Genomic DNA, 15,564 nt, shown 5'->3' on the forward strand with positions numbered 1-15,564 from the left:
TAGAGCAAAGCTAAGCTAAATGGAGTGGAGAGTGGGCTAGAGGAAGAGGAGATGATTTATTTATATATTTGCAAAGGAATTACTGTTGTACTACTACTACTACTACTACTACTACACAGGAAATTTTTGAGTTAATAAACCTCTACCTAAAACATAAAACGATGTAAGAGAATGCAATTGAAGAAAAGAAAAAAAGAGAAAGAAAAAGTGAATTGAGGAGTAAAAGAAATAAGTGAAATATTCTAATTAAAAAATTCTTTTCCACAGATACATTTTTTTTTTTTTTAAATAATGGGCAGCCATAGATGTTTTACTAGAGGATAACAAAACTTTTTGTTAATTAAACTGGATCTAATTAGTTTGGGGATAAAAGATTTCAATTGAACATAGACAAATGGAAATTTACATAGTAAAATTCCTTTGATAAAAACCTATGACATTCACAACTTCCCTTCCAACATTATACAACTTTCCTAAACTATCAAATATCATGTATGCATAATATAAGAGAAAAATTATTAAATATAAATTTATCTACTGTCCACTCTCTCTCTCATATATATATACATATATATATATTCTCTTCTTTTTACTTTCTTCTTTAACGTCCGCTTTCCATACTAGCATGGGTTGGACGATTTGACTGGGGACTGGCGAACCAGATGGCTACACCAGACTCCAATCTGATCTGGCAGAGTTTCTACAGCTGGATGCCCTTCCTAACGCTAACCACTCTGAGAGTGTAGTGGGTGCTTTTTACGTGCCACCGGCACGAGGGCCGGTCCGGCGGTACTGGCAATGGCCACATTCAAATGGTGTCTTTTACGTGCCATCTGCACAGGAATCACTCCAATGTTTTGTTCACATGCCACCGGCACAAGTGCCAGTAAGGCAAAGCTGGAAACGATTGCGCTCAAATGGTGCTTTTTACATGCCACCGGCACACACACACACATATATATCACACAGTACCATGGTATTGACCAGACTATGGGATATTGTTATACACCACTGGTTATGAGGCATTTGGATAGTTTTAGCTTTCAAATGATGCCACCCTGGTAGTTAGGCAGGCAGGCAGGCCAATATTAACCCTAAATGAAATACCAGTCTGTTGCAGGGTTACTTATTCACAGCTGAGTCAATTGGAGAAATATGAAATGAAGTGTTTTACTCAAGAACACAGTGCACAGCCGGTCTGCAAATTGAAACCACGATCTTGCAATTATGAGTGCAAACTTGAACCACTAGGCCACACAGCTTGACACAGGCACACACAAAGTCGTACCCATCTAATGTGTGTGTGTATGTGTGTGAAGGTGCATCTATGTAAATGTATGCTAACTTGGGATTACAAACCCTTACCACAAAGATTTTGTGCATCCAAGCCATGTTCTAATTCATTGAGGATCACAGAGGGCTCAGAAAAAGGTTTCCATTGCGCAAAGAGCTAGTTTTACAATCCTAGCCATCTACCTTAAAGTTGAGAAGAGGACCAATCTTATGATGTTACATAGAAACATAGATTAACCCCAAACACCTGCACATTGGTCAACCTGAGGCTATAGCAAAAGGTACTTGCCCAAGATGGAACAAGGTGGTTGCAAAACACACTTCTTAATCAGATGGCAACATTTGTGCCTAGGTTTGAGATTTCAATGATGTGATTATTTATCTTTAGAATGACATTGAATGGTAGCTGTGAGATGTCAGATTTGACCAATTTGAACATAAAGCAGGTAGAATATTTGGGTCAGATATGGCCAGTTTAAATGCTAAAAGGTTAAAAGTTATGTATTATTTTAAAGGTGAATAGATTTCCATTAACTTCCATTAAATTCATGCCCTCTCCCATAAGGTGGCATAAGGGATAGCAAATTGAAACCAGCTTAAAATTGAAGATGTACTAACCAGTGTTGTCAAAGTTTATCTTATCTATCTACTTATATCATCATCATCATCATCATCATCATCGTTTAACGTCCGCTTTCCATGCTAGCATGGGTTCCTACAAATATATGCTCACATGCACACATCATAAACATTTATACACACAATATCTGCATACATGCAGAACACATACACACATTTATTTGAAGCTAATGTAGCATTTCGCTGTGATCTTGAGTCTCTTTATTCATTTCAGTGGACACAAATTGAAAGAAGTCCCAGCCTTGACTAAATGAATGAACTCTACTACATACATTAGATAATTAAGTCTATCCTGTTTGTATACCCACCACACAAAATGAAAACTAGACTATATGACAAGGAAATTGAAAAGAAAATAAATACCTGTAACATAAGGTATAAGGTTTCATCCCCATCATTTCTTGTCCAGCTTTCGTGCTGACATGGGTTGGATGGTTTAACAGAAACTGGTGTGTCAGAGGACTGCATCATGCTTTGGCATGGTTTCTATAGCTGAATGCACTTCACAGTATGTCACTGGTGCATTTTTCTGTGCTAACAGCAATAGTGAATACCGCTTCATAACTTGCAAGAGCTTAAAAGCAGTTATCTTAGGAAGACAGTCCCACCACCAAAAATATAATCATATGTAAAAGTGATAACAGAGAAAATTAATAAAATAATAAAGTGAGCATTAAACTGAAACTTCTCTGAAGATATGACATCTCTCCGCCATGTCCCAAAATCAAAACCATTATCTTAAAAGGACTTGTCTGAAGTGGGGAATAACTAAGACTCTTTCTGAAACAGGTGCTCTTTCTTTGAAAATCTTTCCAAATCAACTTAGAGAAAAATTCAACTAATAATAATAATATTAGAAGAGTACATTAATTAACATACTCAACAGGAAAATGGTGAATGGAAAATGACAAACCGAAACAGTAATGCAAAATAAAAAATAAAAACAGATATACAAAAATGTGTGTGGGAGTAGAGAGAGGAAAAGTTCAATGCATGAAAATTGAGGGTTTAAAAAATATATAGTGATATGAATAATGGACAGATGTAAAAGTATAGTCATATGGATTGGAGATTTTGAATCAACATAAATGGTCATGCTTGAAAGGAAAAATTAAAAAAACAAAAACAAAAAAAAAAAAGAACACAAAAATCCTAGATTAAGGTTTGGACATGTTACATATGTATGTGTATATTTTTTTGTGTGTACACAAACATATACACACACATACATACATAAATAAACAGATAAATAAATACTAATATACATATACGATGTTTTATATGCATATGTATGTATGTATGAACAAAACTGACCAATTTCAAGAGAATATGTAAAGAGACATTCATTAGTCTGCTAGGTTGCTAAATGAAAGAAGAAAATGGAAGAAAAAAAAAAAAAAAAAAAAAAAAAATGGTATCCAACCAAGAGTTTAGCAGTGACGAACTAACATGAAAGGAACATATGCATACACAAAATCCACACGCTCACACACATACAAATATGTCATGCAAACATACTCAATACTGTTCTATATGGCACATGCTACACACTGACTCTTAAGCCACAAAGAGAATGTCAAATTTGATGGCATTCGGACAAGGACAGCACTCACAGACATGCACAAACATGCACTTTTGTTTTTTGTTTTTTTAATACTAGGCAGTAGCATTATCAGCAACGGTAGTAGTAGTAGTAGTAGTAGTAGTAATAGTAGTAGTAGTAGTAGTAGAGATGGTGGTGGTAATAGTAGTAAGAGAGGTAGTTGTAGTAGTGGTAATAATAATAATAGTAGTAATAATGGTAGAGTTGCTGGTACTATTTGAGGTCTGGTGGTGTTCACAGCTGTGATGATGATGATAATAGTTTTGGTGACGGTGGCAGCAGCAGCAGCAGTGGGCAGTACAAAGGCATTTTTTTTAAAAATTAATTTAAGAAAAAAAAAAAAAAGGAAAAACAAAACAAAATTTGGCTGGAGATATATTTTTCTAAACATGACCTTGAGGGGTATATGGTGATGATACCTGTTGTATATGCAGGGAATCGTACATGCCACCAGTAGCTGAATTCGGTAGGACAGCGTCTGCGTTGTAGCCACCGGTCTGTGATATCACGTGTCGCAAAGCATTAACCTACAGACAAAACAGAAGGATGCATTCATTCCAGTCAGCTACTTTAGTGATTCTATGCATCATGCAATACAAGGGGGGGAGGAGGGGGAACCAGAGTTGAAGCAGCATTCTAGCCCATGGGATATTTGTTTGCATGGACACACAGACAAAAAAAAAAAAAAAAAAAAATTTTTTAAATCCCCAAATAAATTTTTATCACAGAATAATAAATTGGTAATTACATCATTGAGAGTCACAGTTGACCGAGACAAAAATGGCTGGCTGCACACATGTATAACTGTTATATAGCACTCCTGTTTTCATTTTCAATATTATAAAGTTTTAAATTTATCATAGATCTACATACAATCAAGTTTAGGCATGGGCAATCTTTTGCGAGAAGTGGGCCACACTACTAGAAAAATCCAAAGTAATTCTTCATAAGGAATGCCACTCAGAAAGTCCAACGAGTTGCAGGATGCCCATGAATGATCTTATCACTGATGCTAGTAGAACACTAGTGCACAAAATAAACCCAAAGTGGATACAATAACATATTTGTATTGTAATTAGTTATTATGATTCCTTCACAATGCAAGTGCTTCAGTTTCAATGCCTAATAATTGCAAATCAAGTAATTTGCTGAGTAAGCCAGAATACAACATTAAAATTATATTTGTATATTCAACTATTTATAGGACTAGGCCTACTATGTTTTTCAAACTGATCAACCACACAAAGTAACACATATAAATGGATTGATTTTTATGACTTGATAATTATAGGTAAGGGAGATGAGACTGTGCGACAGTCCTGACATTAAGTGAAGTGATCTAGGCTTAACTGATAACTATTAAACTTGCGTTGTTGGACAGCTCAAATGGAGTTTCTTTTGATCTTAGGCACAAGGCCACCACTTAAAGGTTGTGAAAACATATGAAGTTGATGTAATTCTAAACACACCTACATACACAAACGCACATATATTTATTCTATAATTGTTGGTCCAACAAAAAAATATATATTCTGTTTAATTCTGGAACTAAGGAATAAAAGTTTAGGAAAAGCTAATTCATAATTTAATTAAAATTTTCCCCAAATTTTTGTTCCTTAGTTCCAGATGAGCTGATTTAAATATTTTTTAGTCATTCTGTAAATGAAACTGGAAATCTGCAAACCAACACAGCTCTCAAAGAACAAGTAAGAACACAGTTACAAACCCAGTGAGCTAGAACAACTAACTAAATTGTCTTCAGCACCAGATTAATACTAATTCCACTGAGAGATAAACAGATAATAATAATCTATAATAATCATAATGCTAACTAAATTCAAATGAAAGGAGATATAATTCCAGTATAAAATTTATGAACCCATTTCTTATAATTTGTGGGTTGGGATCCAGAAGTTAGACGTTACTTAAATATATAGAAAAGAGTAAAAACAAAACAAAAATATGGTCAAATCTATTCTAGCCAACTGTGAAAGTAAAACCATCATACTGAAATATTTACACACTGGTGTACACTAATGCATGGATCTATTACTATTATAATACATAAAATAACGGTCACGGGGTTTTAAAAAAAAAACAAAAAAAAAAACGTGTGTGCATGAGTGAATAAACAGTTAGTAGTAAGAACCTCTAGGGAGAATTCAGCAGTAGAAGGTCTTCAGAGAAGTAACCCCACACATTCAAGTGCTTTGGCCCTTAATTCCTTAAACTTTGAGGAAGGCAGGCTTCATCCAGGTCATGACCCCTGGATACCCATTTGCTGTCACATTTTATGATGATATCTGTATTGCAATCCTCCTGGACGGTTAAGGTGTGCTAGAGTCACAGTAGCCTGGGTGTCATAAGTGGTTCAGTCTGAGACACCAGTCAACAACTGTAGAGTAAATTTGTGCCTTCTAAAATACATTTTCTCTCTTCCTTAACCAGATTCAGTTGGAACTCATCTCAGCAGCTTCTGCCATTGCCTTAAGAGTTCTGGTTCTTTTTGTCTCAGAAATTGAGAGCTGTTTCATGAGATCATAGGCCAATTTGCCCTCAACTGTAGGCACATGGAAGAATAGCATAGATGGGAGCAGTCACACATCTCCGTATGACTAATCCATGTTGTTGTGCTGTGTAGTCAGCCATGGTCTTCATTGATTATTGAATACTGAAATTCTTGGACACAGACACCAGATCTTTCAGTGCAGAGTTCAAACACATTCCCAACAATAAAATAACACCACTTTTGCATATTCAAGCATATGCAAGTTACAGCATATGTGGGAGATATTGAGAGTCACTAGTTACTTGCAAAGATGGCTACTACATTTTAATGCTATGAAAACATGGTTGTTTTTATCAATCAACAACGGACAAAGTGATAATATTGAACATGCTTTAATTTTTTTTCACACATTTATCAATAAATTAATTATACTTATTCAGTATTTTTTAGGCCTTTGTGAAATTTAACAAGCGATTATAATCTCTATCAAGATTATAAGAGTTCATTCATTAAATTTATTTTCTTTATATGTGAACAGTTCACACACACATTCACATACAAATTTTAAGTAGTAGAAAATATGAATTAGAATCAAGTGGTGTCAACTGCAAGCTCCCCATTCAGAATTGGCTATCAGTTTACATACAACTCAATTATCATGTAGTGTAATGCAATATGTCCATATAACTGAAAATGCAGGAAATCCAAACATATGCATACATATATACTGTAAAGTCAGAGTTGTAAAGAATGTTGAAATATATATTACATAGTACCAACATTATCTTGTATACAACTAAATAGTGTTTATCAGAAATCATGAACAACCCTGCCGAGGCCAAAAAACTTACTCAGCAACCATGTGCTTTTAGGTTCAGTCCCATGACGCAGTACCATGACAACTGTTTTCTACTATAGGTTAAGGTTGATCAAGGCCTTGTAAGTGACTATGGTAGGAGGAGGAGCTGAAAAATTCCTGGCTTTGGGTTAAAAAAAAAAATGCAAAAAGCTCAGTTAATCATGATTTTTATAAACATATTCCCTCTCTTAGATTCGCACATTTATTGCAGCAGTCCTTCAGTTTTCCTAAGCCCTGTAAAAGAACTCAGAAGGTTGGGCCTCCAACCAGGCCTTTCGCAATATCCTTAAAGCCAGGAACTTTACAGCACCCCCTTGTATATCACTGCATACCTTTCATGTTTTAATTCTCAGGAATAGAGCCTCAGTTCTTTTAGTTTCTCCCTGTAGCTCTTCCATTGCACAAAACAAAAAAATGCCTTCGGTTAGTAGTGTTGGATAGCTTGAGTTCTACTGTTTGTTTGAGGCTATTTACTGGCCATATTTAGGATCAATAAACCAGGCAACTGAGAACAAAGGCTCTCCACAAGATCAACATGGTTTCCTTTTGCTTGTTTCTAAATGATTTCAGGCTATAACAAGCCAGTCACCATCATTATCATATGCGCCAACTGTGACACTGATTACAATACACCCTGATCCAGTGTATTTTGATAGCTCGTAGTGGAGCGCTTGAAATCTTTCAGCATTAAACTGCCATGTTTTCTTCAGCCTACTTATATAGTGTAGTCAAGTCTTTAATTGTGTTTCTTTTTTATATATATCACCAGGGTCCTTGACTGCTTGCGATACTTTTGTATTGTCAGCTGGTGAGAAAAGCAGAATGTATGACTGTGGCCATGTCTGAGAAAATCACCACAAATAATAGTGGTCTCACTACAGTTCCTCTAGGGACACCACTTATAATTGATGTGTCCTCAGAGAGATCAATGTTGGCTGCAACTATCTGATGTCTACTTTTTCAAAAGCCATGAAACCAATCCTTTAGTTTTCCAATCAGGCAGTTTGTGACACATCATTCCATAACCATCTTTATCAAAGACTTGGGCAAATTCAAGATATATCACATCCACATTGAAATGGTTGAGCTGTTGTTTCAATAAGCAAATAATAATGCTTTAGTAGCTGTGTAAGGCAGCTTCTTCCTGGATGAAGCTATGCTTTGTATGAGTGAGCAAGTAAATTTCTACAAGGAACACAACCAGCTTCCTCTTAACAATGTGTTCCAAGACCTTGCTGATGTGTCAGTTAGATAGTTGGTGGGATTTGGGAAGCAATAGGTTGGAGTGCAGGATGAAGACAGTGGGCCCATGTTTGTGCCTCTTGTAGTGTGGAATAATTGCAAATTGTTTTATAAAGTGGTGTACATTTTCTCATAGCACCAACCCTTGTATACTCAATAACCTAAGGTGTATAAACTGAGGAGAGAAATAGAAGGAACATGGAAAGAAAAATGGCTAGAAATGGTTAGGTGTGAATGGAGTGCAGGAATGGAAGTGAAGAGAGTACTCAATAACCTAGAGAGTGAATATATAGATGACCTGAGAGAGAGAAAAGGCAGGGAAAAGAGAGAGAGAGAGAGATCAGAAAGCCAGAATGGGTTATGAGGATGGAAGTGAAAAGAGTGTGAAGGGAAAGCGGATGGATATTATTGAGTGGGGTTACTAGAGAAGTGATTGGCAATATTAGAGATCAACAAATGTAAAGAAGGGTAATGAAATAAAGGCAAGAGTAGGTGTCAGGTGGCAATAGCTGTGACCTATAGGTGTTAGATTGGTAAAGGTAAATGAATTGGATTGTGCAGCCTTTTATATAAGGGCCTAAATAGGGCAAACGGGTCAGAACAAAATGAATGATGTGGTCTGTGCAGGTAGGAGAGAGAAGAAAGATAGAAAAGTTTGAGTAACGAAAAGGTCAGTAGACCCTTTCTCCTTCCTTACGGATACAGAAGTCTTCATGTAGCAAGTAACAAACAAACAGATTACTACTGAAAATCTGATTCTTCACTTGTTTCCTTGGCTAAACTCAGCAAAGGCAAGAAACAGCAGAGAAATGGATAAAATAACTGAGCTAGCAAGGGTGTGCAATAGTAAAATTAATATGGGATTAGTTATAGACAACTCAACGACAACATTGATTTCTGCATACATCCTACAATCAGAATTAACAGCAAAACAGGACTGTTTCCAAGAGACACTTCTGCAGACTACCACAACGATGATTGATAACAGTTTCCTTATTGTGGTTGGTGGCTTTAAAAGACAGGCTGTCAAAAATTATAATGGCTTCTATGATATATATGGAGGTTATGGATGTAATACGAGAAATGAGGAAGAAATAAGGCTCCTGGAGTTCTGTGGTGCAATGGATCTAACAATTTGCAGTACACACTTCAAGAAACCAGTCAGCCACCTCATTACCTACCAATCTGGCAAAGACACAATTCTCGGCCATTGTAAATATCAAAAAGCTTTCTGGTAAAGAATGCACTACCCAACATCAACAGCTGGTGACTTCAGGGACAGAGCTAGGCAGATTCAGAGACAAAAGATGATATGAAGAAGGAAGATATTGAAGCTATAAGAACCTGCAGTTGGCTATAAGTTTAGAGAAATTTAATTACTGTTGAGAGGACAAGTTAGATACCCACAGCATAAATGATAACTGAAAGTTCTTACAAAATAACTTGCTTAGGGCTATAAATCAGATATGTGGCCAGTGCAAGATTTAAGCCAAAACTGGACATGATGTGGTGGTTAATGACAGGGTTGATAGGGCTGTAAAATACAAGAGACATGCCTGGATAACTTGGAAGGAAGGCAGTAGTAGCGAGTTGCAAGAAAGAATCCAATGATTTCAATAGACCAAAAGGCTTAACTGGAATAAATTCTGGAATGAGGAAGAGGAGTTAATATAAAGGTCTACCAATTGTCTGCATCAGGGCAGATATATTGAAACAGGGTAGCTGCATTGTTAGTGGGAACAGCAGAACACAGAAGAACTGGAATACAGTATAGCAAGCTGATAGGCAGGTCAGAGCTAATTTGTGTTGGAAATCACTTAAACAGCACAAAAATAATGTCAGGGCTTATTATCTATGTAGTCCAATGAAAGAATTGATAAGAATACTATTTATCAAGATGAAGCCCCATGCCATACAAGTGAGATATCACAAGCTTGAAAAGAGCTCTTGGAATTGGTAACTCAAAGCCTTGATTGTAATCCAAAAGAACATATATGGGGGCATCTTGATGGAAATTTGTGACCAAGATGGTTGAAAATTGTATCAATGACAGAATTGAAAGCAAGCATCAACAATGAACCATGGATCAGTCTGTCATCAACAATGTAATCAAGTCTGTGCATAATCAATCAGGTGAGAGTTGTGATATTAACTGAAGAAAAGTTCACAAAATCCCAAGACAAATTTTCATTCACTCTGGATTACATTTCATAAGATTATTACAAGTTAAATTAATGTTGCATTTTATTATCTTGGCAATAAAGTTACTGTAGACCAGTAGATATGTGTGTGTGTGTGCGTGTAACTATAGAATAATTCTTCATGTCGACATTCAAGTTTGTTGATAGTTCATCAAACTAGGAGTGAAGAACAGATTTGGTGATTAATAAACACACACACACACACACACACACACAAACAAACATAAACATGCACACATACTCATGTTTCAAGTTTTCTTTTTCCTGTTTGCATTGCCAAACCTGTATATGTAAATATGTGTGTGTGTGTGTATATCTCTATATATTTATGTAAATATGTGTTTGTATACACATATACACAAATATATACGCATGGTGTGAAAGTGGGACAGAGAGAAAATGGGAGCTAAATAAAGATAGATAAGGACAAGGAAAAATGACTGAGAGAATGAAGACATATTAGCTATGACTCAAGCCCTAAAATAGAAATACAGCAAAAAAACAAATAAAATTAAAAAGCTATAATTCCATGCAAAAACAACAAAAACTCTTTTAATCATAGGGTTATAATGGAAGGAGTATCAGTAATATGAAAAGAATTGTAGAATAATATATCAGCACACGGGTGCAGAAGTTTGAAGATTGATACAATGTAATAGGCCAAGGGAAGGTACCAAGGTAGTAATAAAATTTAGTTACAAGACCCATACAGTCAAAAATCCTAACAATGGACTATTGTTCTTTATGGGAAAGAAATAAAGTAGCATATATCTTGAACTCATTTGTAGCATAAAGTTTATATATATATATATATATATATATATATATATATATATATTTGTGGTATATTCTATTATGAACATAGTAGATTACTGTATAAAGCTCATCCACCTTCAGATTTCACCCTGTGCTATTCAGTAGTAGTATTGTATGTATTTCCAGGTTAGCGTTTGGGCAAATTATTCATTTCAGTATCAAATCATTTGTAGATTAAACTTATATTCTTGCAAGTATTTTGAGAGTGATACACAAAAGCATAAATTTCATATCACCAACAGTTTTTCTTTCCACAAGAAGCAGGCAGTTTTTGGAAGCTTTAAACCGTGGTGCAGATTTTCTTCACTAGAATTAAAATTTCTTGTAGGCATGAGCCTCCAAAAAAACTTAGTTTCATCAACATAGCACACTTGTTTCTATGTATATCGTTGTTCAGCACTAAATTCCTTCAGTTCTTCAGGATAATTAGAAGCAGTTTCTTCAACAGCACTAGTGGCTTCAGCAACCCTTTTAAAGTTGTACAAATTAAAGTATCCCTTAAACCTTTCAAACCAGCCTTTAAAAACCACAAAAGGTTTTGCATTGGAAGTAGCACCTTCCACTTTCTGCAAATGATCATCCAAAAGTCAAGCTTTTAGCTCCAATGACCATTGTGCTTATTAACACATTAGGTGCAGTCTCAAGGCCAAATCACACATACAATAGCTTTGGAGTAGCTATTTGAACAGCTGACAATCGTCATGTATTGTTCTCATAGCAGGTACTGCAAGCTTTAATGCATTGCTATATAGCTGAGTTTTCTCCACTGACAAATTGGCACAAAACATCAAGTTTAATATCTAATGTAATCTTCTTTACAGCTCTCTTTCATGCTATTGTTTTCATTCTTACTGGTTGGTCTCTTTACAGTCACTTTGAATAAGATGATGTACTATACCTTATGCATTAGTAAATCTAACTGTAGAGGTGAAAGACAATCTATACCATACAGTAAAATACAAGAATCCAAGGAAAGTAGTAATGCTCTGCATTAGCAAAAAATGGTTATTTCATTACTTCAGATGCAGAAATAAAAGAGGTGGTAGAGTAAAAATAGAAGGAAGTACTGTTTGATTAAAGTTAGTTGCAACACCAATGTTGGTTGAAATAGTGAAGGCACAAAGTGAGAGTGTGCCAAAGAGCAAGTGGGTAAATGCTGGCAATTATGCTGAGATCAATGAAAACTAAGATCAGATGAATTGGTGTACACAAACAAGAGGAGAGATGGCTGAAGGACACATAGGTGCTGGCAAAACTTAAAAAGAAATGAAGAACAAATTTCGATTTTGGTTTTTAGAATTGTGAAAAATTCACCGAGTTTCCATAAGTGTGGAATTAAAGGCTGTGTCCCAAAATTTGTTAGATTTCAGATTTTCTGTAATTCTTTATCCAGAAATTACAACTGTGGGGGATGCCTATGTGTGTGTATGTCTAATCTATTAAGATGAAAGTGAAAAATATGATGAATGTGATATATATAATTTATTTAAAATAACATATAGCAAATACCAAGTTTCAAAACCAAAAGAAAAAAAAAAGGTTTAAAACAACTTTAGACTAATAAAAAATATAATTGTAGCAATGTTTTATATACACGTACACATGTGTGTATATATATATATATATATATATATATATATATATATGTATATAAAACAATGCATCATATATACTTGAGTGTATGAAGTCACCAGTATTGTTGGGAACATGGTAAAGTTACTAGGTTTGTTGGATATGCAAATAAAACTACCAGTACTATCGGGCACATGGTGAAATGAAGCATGTGTTGAACATGTGTTAAGGCCATTGGTATTGTTAAACACATTGCAAAGCTATCAGTACTGTTAGTCTCTCATGTGTAGAATAAACTACTGTTGTTGGACATACAGTTAATGAATGTAGAATGGTTAGACATCTAGAGCTTGTAAGAACAAAACAACAACAAAAAGCAATGCTGTATGGCAGTACATGGTATCACAACCGGTACCATTAGTTACAGGGCAAAGCAACCATAACGGCTTGACACATATATAGCGAAGCTAACTATTGCTGTCAGACACAAGGTACAGTACAAAATAACAAACCAAAAATATGGAAACAACAAAAATAATTATTTCTATCTCTCCCTTTCTCTGTTTCCTAATTTTTTTTTTAACATCTAAATTGAAATAAGTGAGAGATTAGATTTTCAAATGAGACATGGCATATATATATATACCAACTAAAGCCATTTGGTAACAAAAAGTAGCAAAAAAAGGGGAAAAATACAAAAAAAAAAACAAAAAGAAAAAAAAAACCCTGTTTGCGTTTGCATGCATTGAAACTGTACAAGTTAAAAAGCTAATAACACATGTTAGCAATTATAATAAAGCTTGAGGTGAGAAAATGTAAGGCAAAATATTAAATTCTAGTGGTATGGATACACAGGCTGATGTTAATGATACATATATATATATATATATATATATTTTATATATATATATATATATATATATATAAATTAGAGTCGAAAAAGATTCACTATAGAATAAACAATTTAAAAGATAAGTTGAGAAAAGTTCATGGCTGAACAACACTTCAAACAATTCAAATTGAAATAAGACTTCAAAATCCAGACACTGAATAATTCTGAAATTCTGAATTATGTCTTTCTGTCAGTGAGACGGAATCCAATTCTGTATCTAATTTTGTAATTTTCAATAATTAAAGTGATCTTGAACATATGAGAAATTTTATTTTTTGTTTAGATGGAATACATGTGAATGGTGTGTTAGAAAGATGTTAGCATGAATGGATTATGATTTCACCAATAATTAATTAATTCATGTTAATAAATATTCAAAGCATAAAAAGACAATAGAAACAAAACAAAAAATACAGGAAGGTAACACAAACAAACACATCTCCTAAAATGATATTTCAAATTAAAAATATTTCATAGGAAGTGGAGAAGGAAATTAAGTATAACATAATCCTAATTCTTAAATAGAAGTCTTCCCAGCTGGAGGATAGAACAAGCAAAAGTAGCCATACTTAAAGATTTCTGTTCAATAAAACAATAGGTGAGAAAATACTACAGCTAATTACAAAATAAACTCTTAATTCAGAATAAGCACCATACAAGAAGAAAAAAAAAGAAAAAAAACATACGTTAAAGAAATATAATCAATAATAAAGGTATGTAGTGAAACATAAGGGCAATAAATTTAACCCTTTAGCATTAAAACAGCCATATCCATTGCAAATATTCTACTTGCTTTATGTTCAAACCAGATAGATCTGGCCTCTTACACCTACCATACAATGTGATTCTAAAAATAAACTATCATACCACTGAAATAATGCACAAGTAGTTCAGAACAATGTGAATGAATAAGCATTACATTTGACAGGGTAATCTGAATGCTAAAGGGTTAATGTTACTAGAGCCATTGTGTTGTGTTTGGGTCTGCTAGACAAGGCAATTTAACTCCTGTATGCTTTTAAGGTGACAAGAAGAAAAATGGTGCTGCGTTTAAACTGCATTGACTGTGAAATGAAGAGCATGGAAAGTATGTAGCTGTAAAAAAGAATACGACAGCAAAAATATCCAAGTTCGAAAATACCTACATTTTGAATAAAAACAAAAAAGAAATTACTCATATTAGCAACAAAAACTGAATTAAGAAGAAATATTAGAATGGTTTCATTGATGACAAAATGACAAATGAAATAATCAAGGGACTACAGGAGATGGTATAATTATTTCAAGAAAGAGTTTTACAAAACTGAATACAAGAGAACACCATAGGCTTCAAATGAAGTAGTATGGCTTGTTTCTGAAGTGGTCACATTTAAGACTGCTTAAGAACAAAATAAAAGATTATAAAAAGACAAAGAAAATGCAATCCAAACACATTTCCTAATAACTCCCTCTGTTATGACTTTGAAGCTTAATGTTGGATTTTTTCCCTATAAATATACATTAAAAAGAAATTAAACAGATATCACTGACACTAGTAAAAATGACCAACAAGAGACAAAGAATAAATAAAAAGAATCTCTGAATCTTTCATAATAGCAAATAGTAACTAATACAACCACGACTGTGGATGCTGGTATTACTATAACCATCACTACAAATTCACAACAACTGCCCTTAAGGATGAACAGATAACCAGAATATTTAATAATAATCATAGTTGGATCCACCCAAAAAGACTATAAATGAATGAGAACCAAGTATAAGGAGACCAATAATCTACAAACGGCTCAATTTAACTCTGTATTGGACAACCAGCAGAAAGACTGGTAATTTTCTATCCTGTCAATAACATTATGCTGTGTTGCAACTATGACCAAGACACCTAACTCTTAATGGGTGAATTTGTGTAGCTGTGTGTGTGTGTGTGTGTGTGTGTGT

The 15,564-nt window shown here is 34.4% G+C and overlaps 1 protein-coding gene across 9 annotated transcripts in view; it reads right to left on the minus strand.

Moving 5' to 3' along the window:
• The window catches only part of LOC106874257 (pre-B-cell leukemia transcription factor 1), a 465,063-nt gene that overhangs the window by 78,163 nt on the left and 371,336 nt on the right, over window positions 1–15,564 (minus strand). For 2 of the 9 annotated variants that reach the window (XM_052972374.1, XM_052972373.1), the window contains exon 8: window positions 3,955–4,062. The exons of the other annotated variants lie outside the window; for them this stretch is intronic. In XM_052972374.1, coding sequence (XP_052828334.1) covers window positions 3,955–4,062 — 108 coding nt within the window. The remainder of the gene's footprint in view (window positions 1–3,954; window positions 4,063–15,564) is intronic. 9 annotated transcript variants of the gene reach the window in all.

This window comes from Octopus bimaculoides, chromosome 1 (genome assembly GCF_001194135.2).
Source record: "Octopus bimaculoides isolate UCB-OBI-ISO-001 chromosome 1, ASM119413v2, whole genome shotgun sequence".
NCBI classification, from domain to species: domain Eukaryota; kingdom Metazoa; phylum Mollusca; class Cephalopoda; order Octopoda; family Octopodidae; genus Octopus; species Octopus bimaculoides.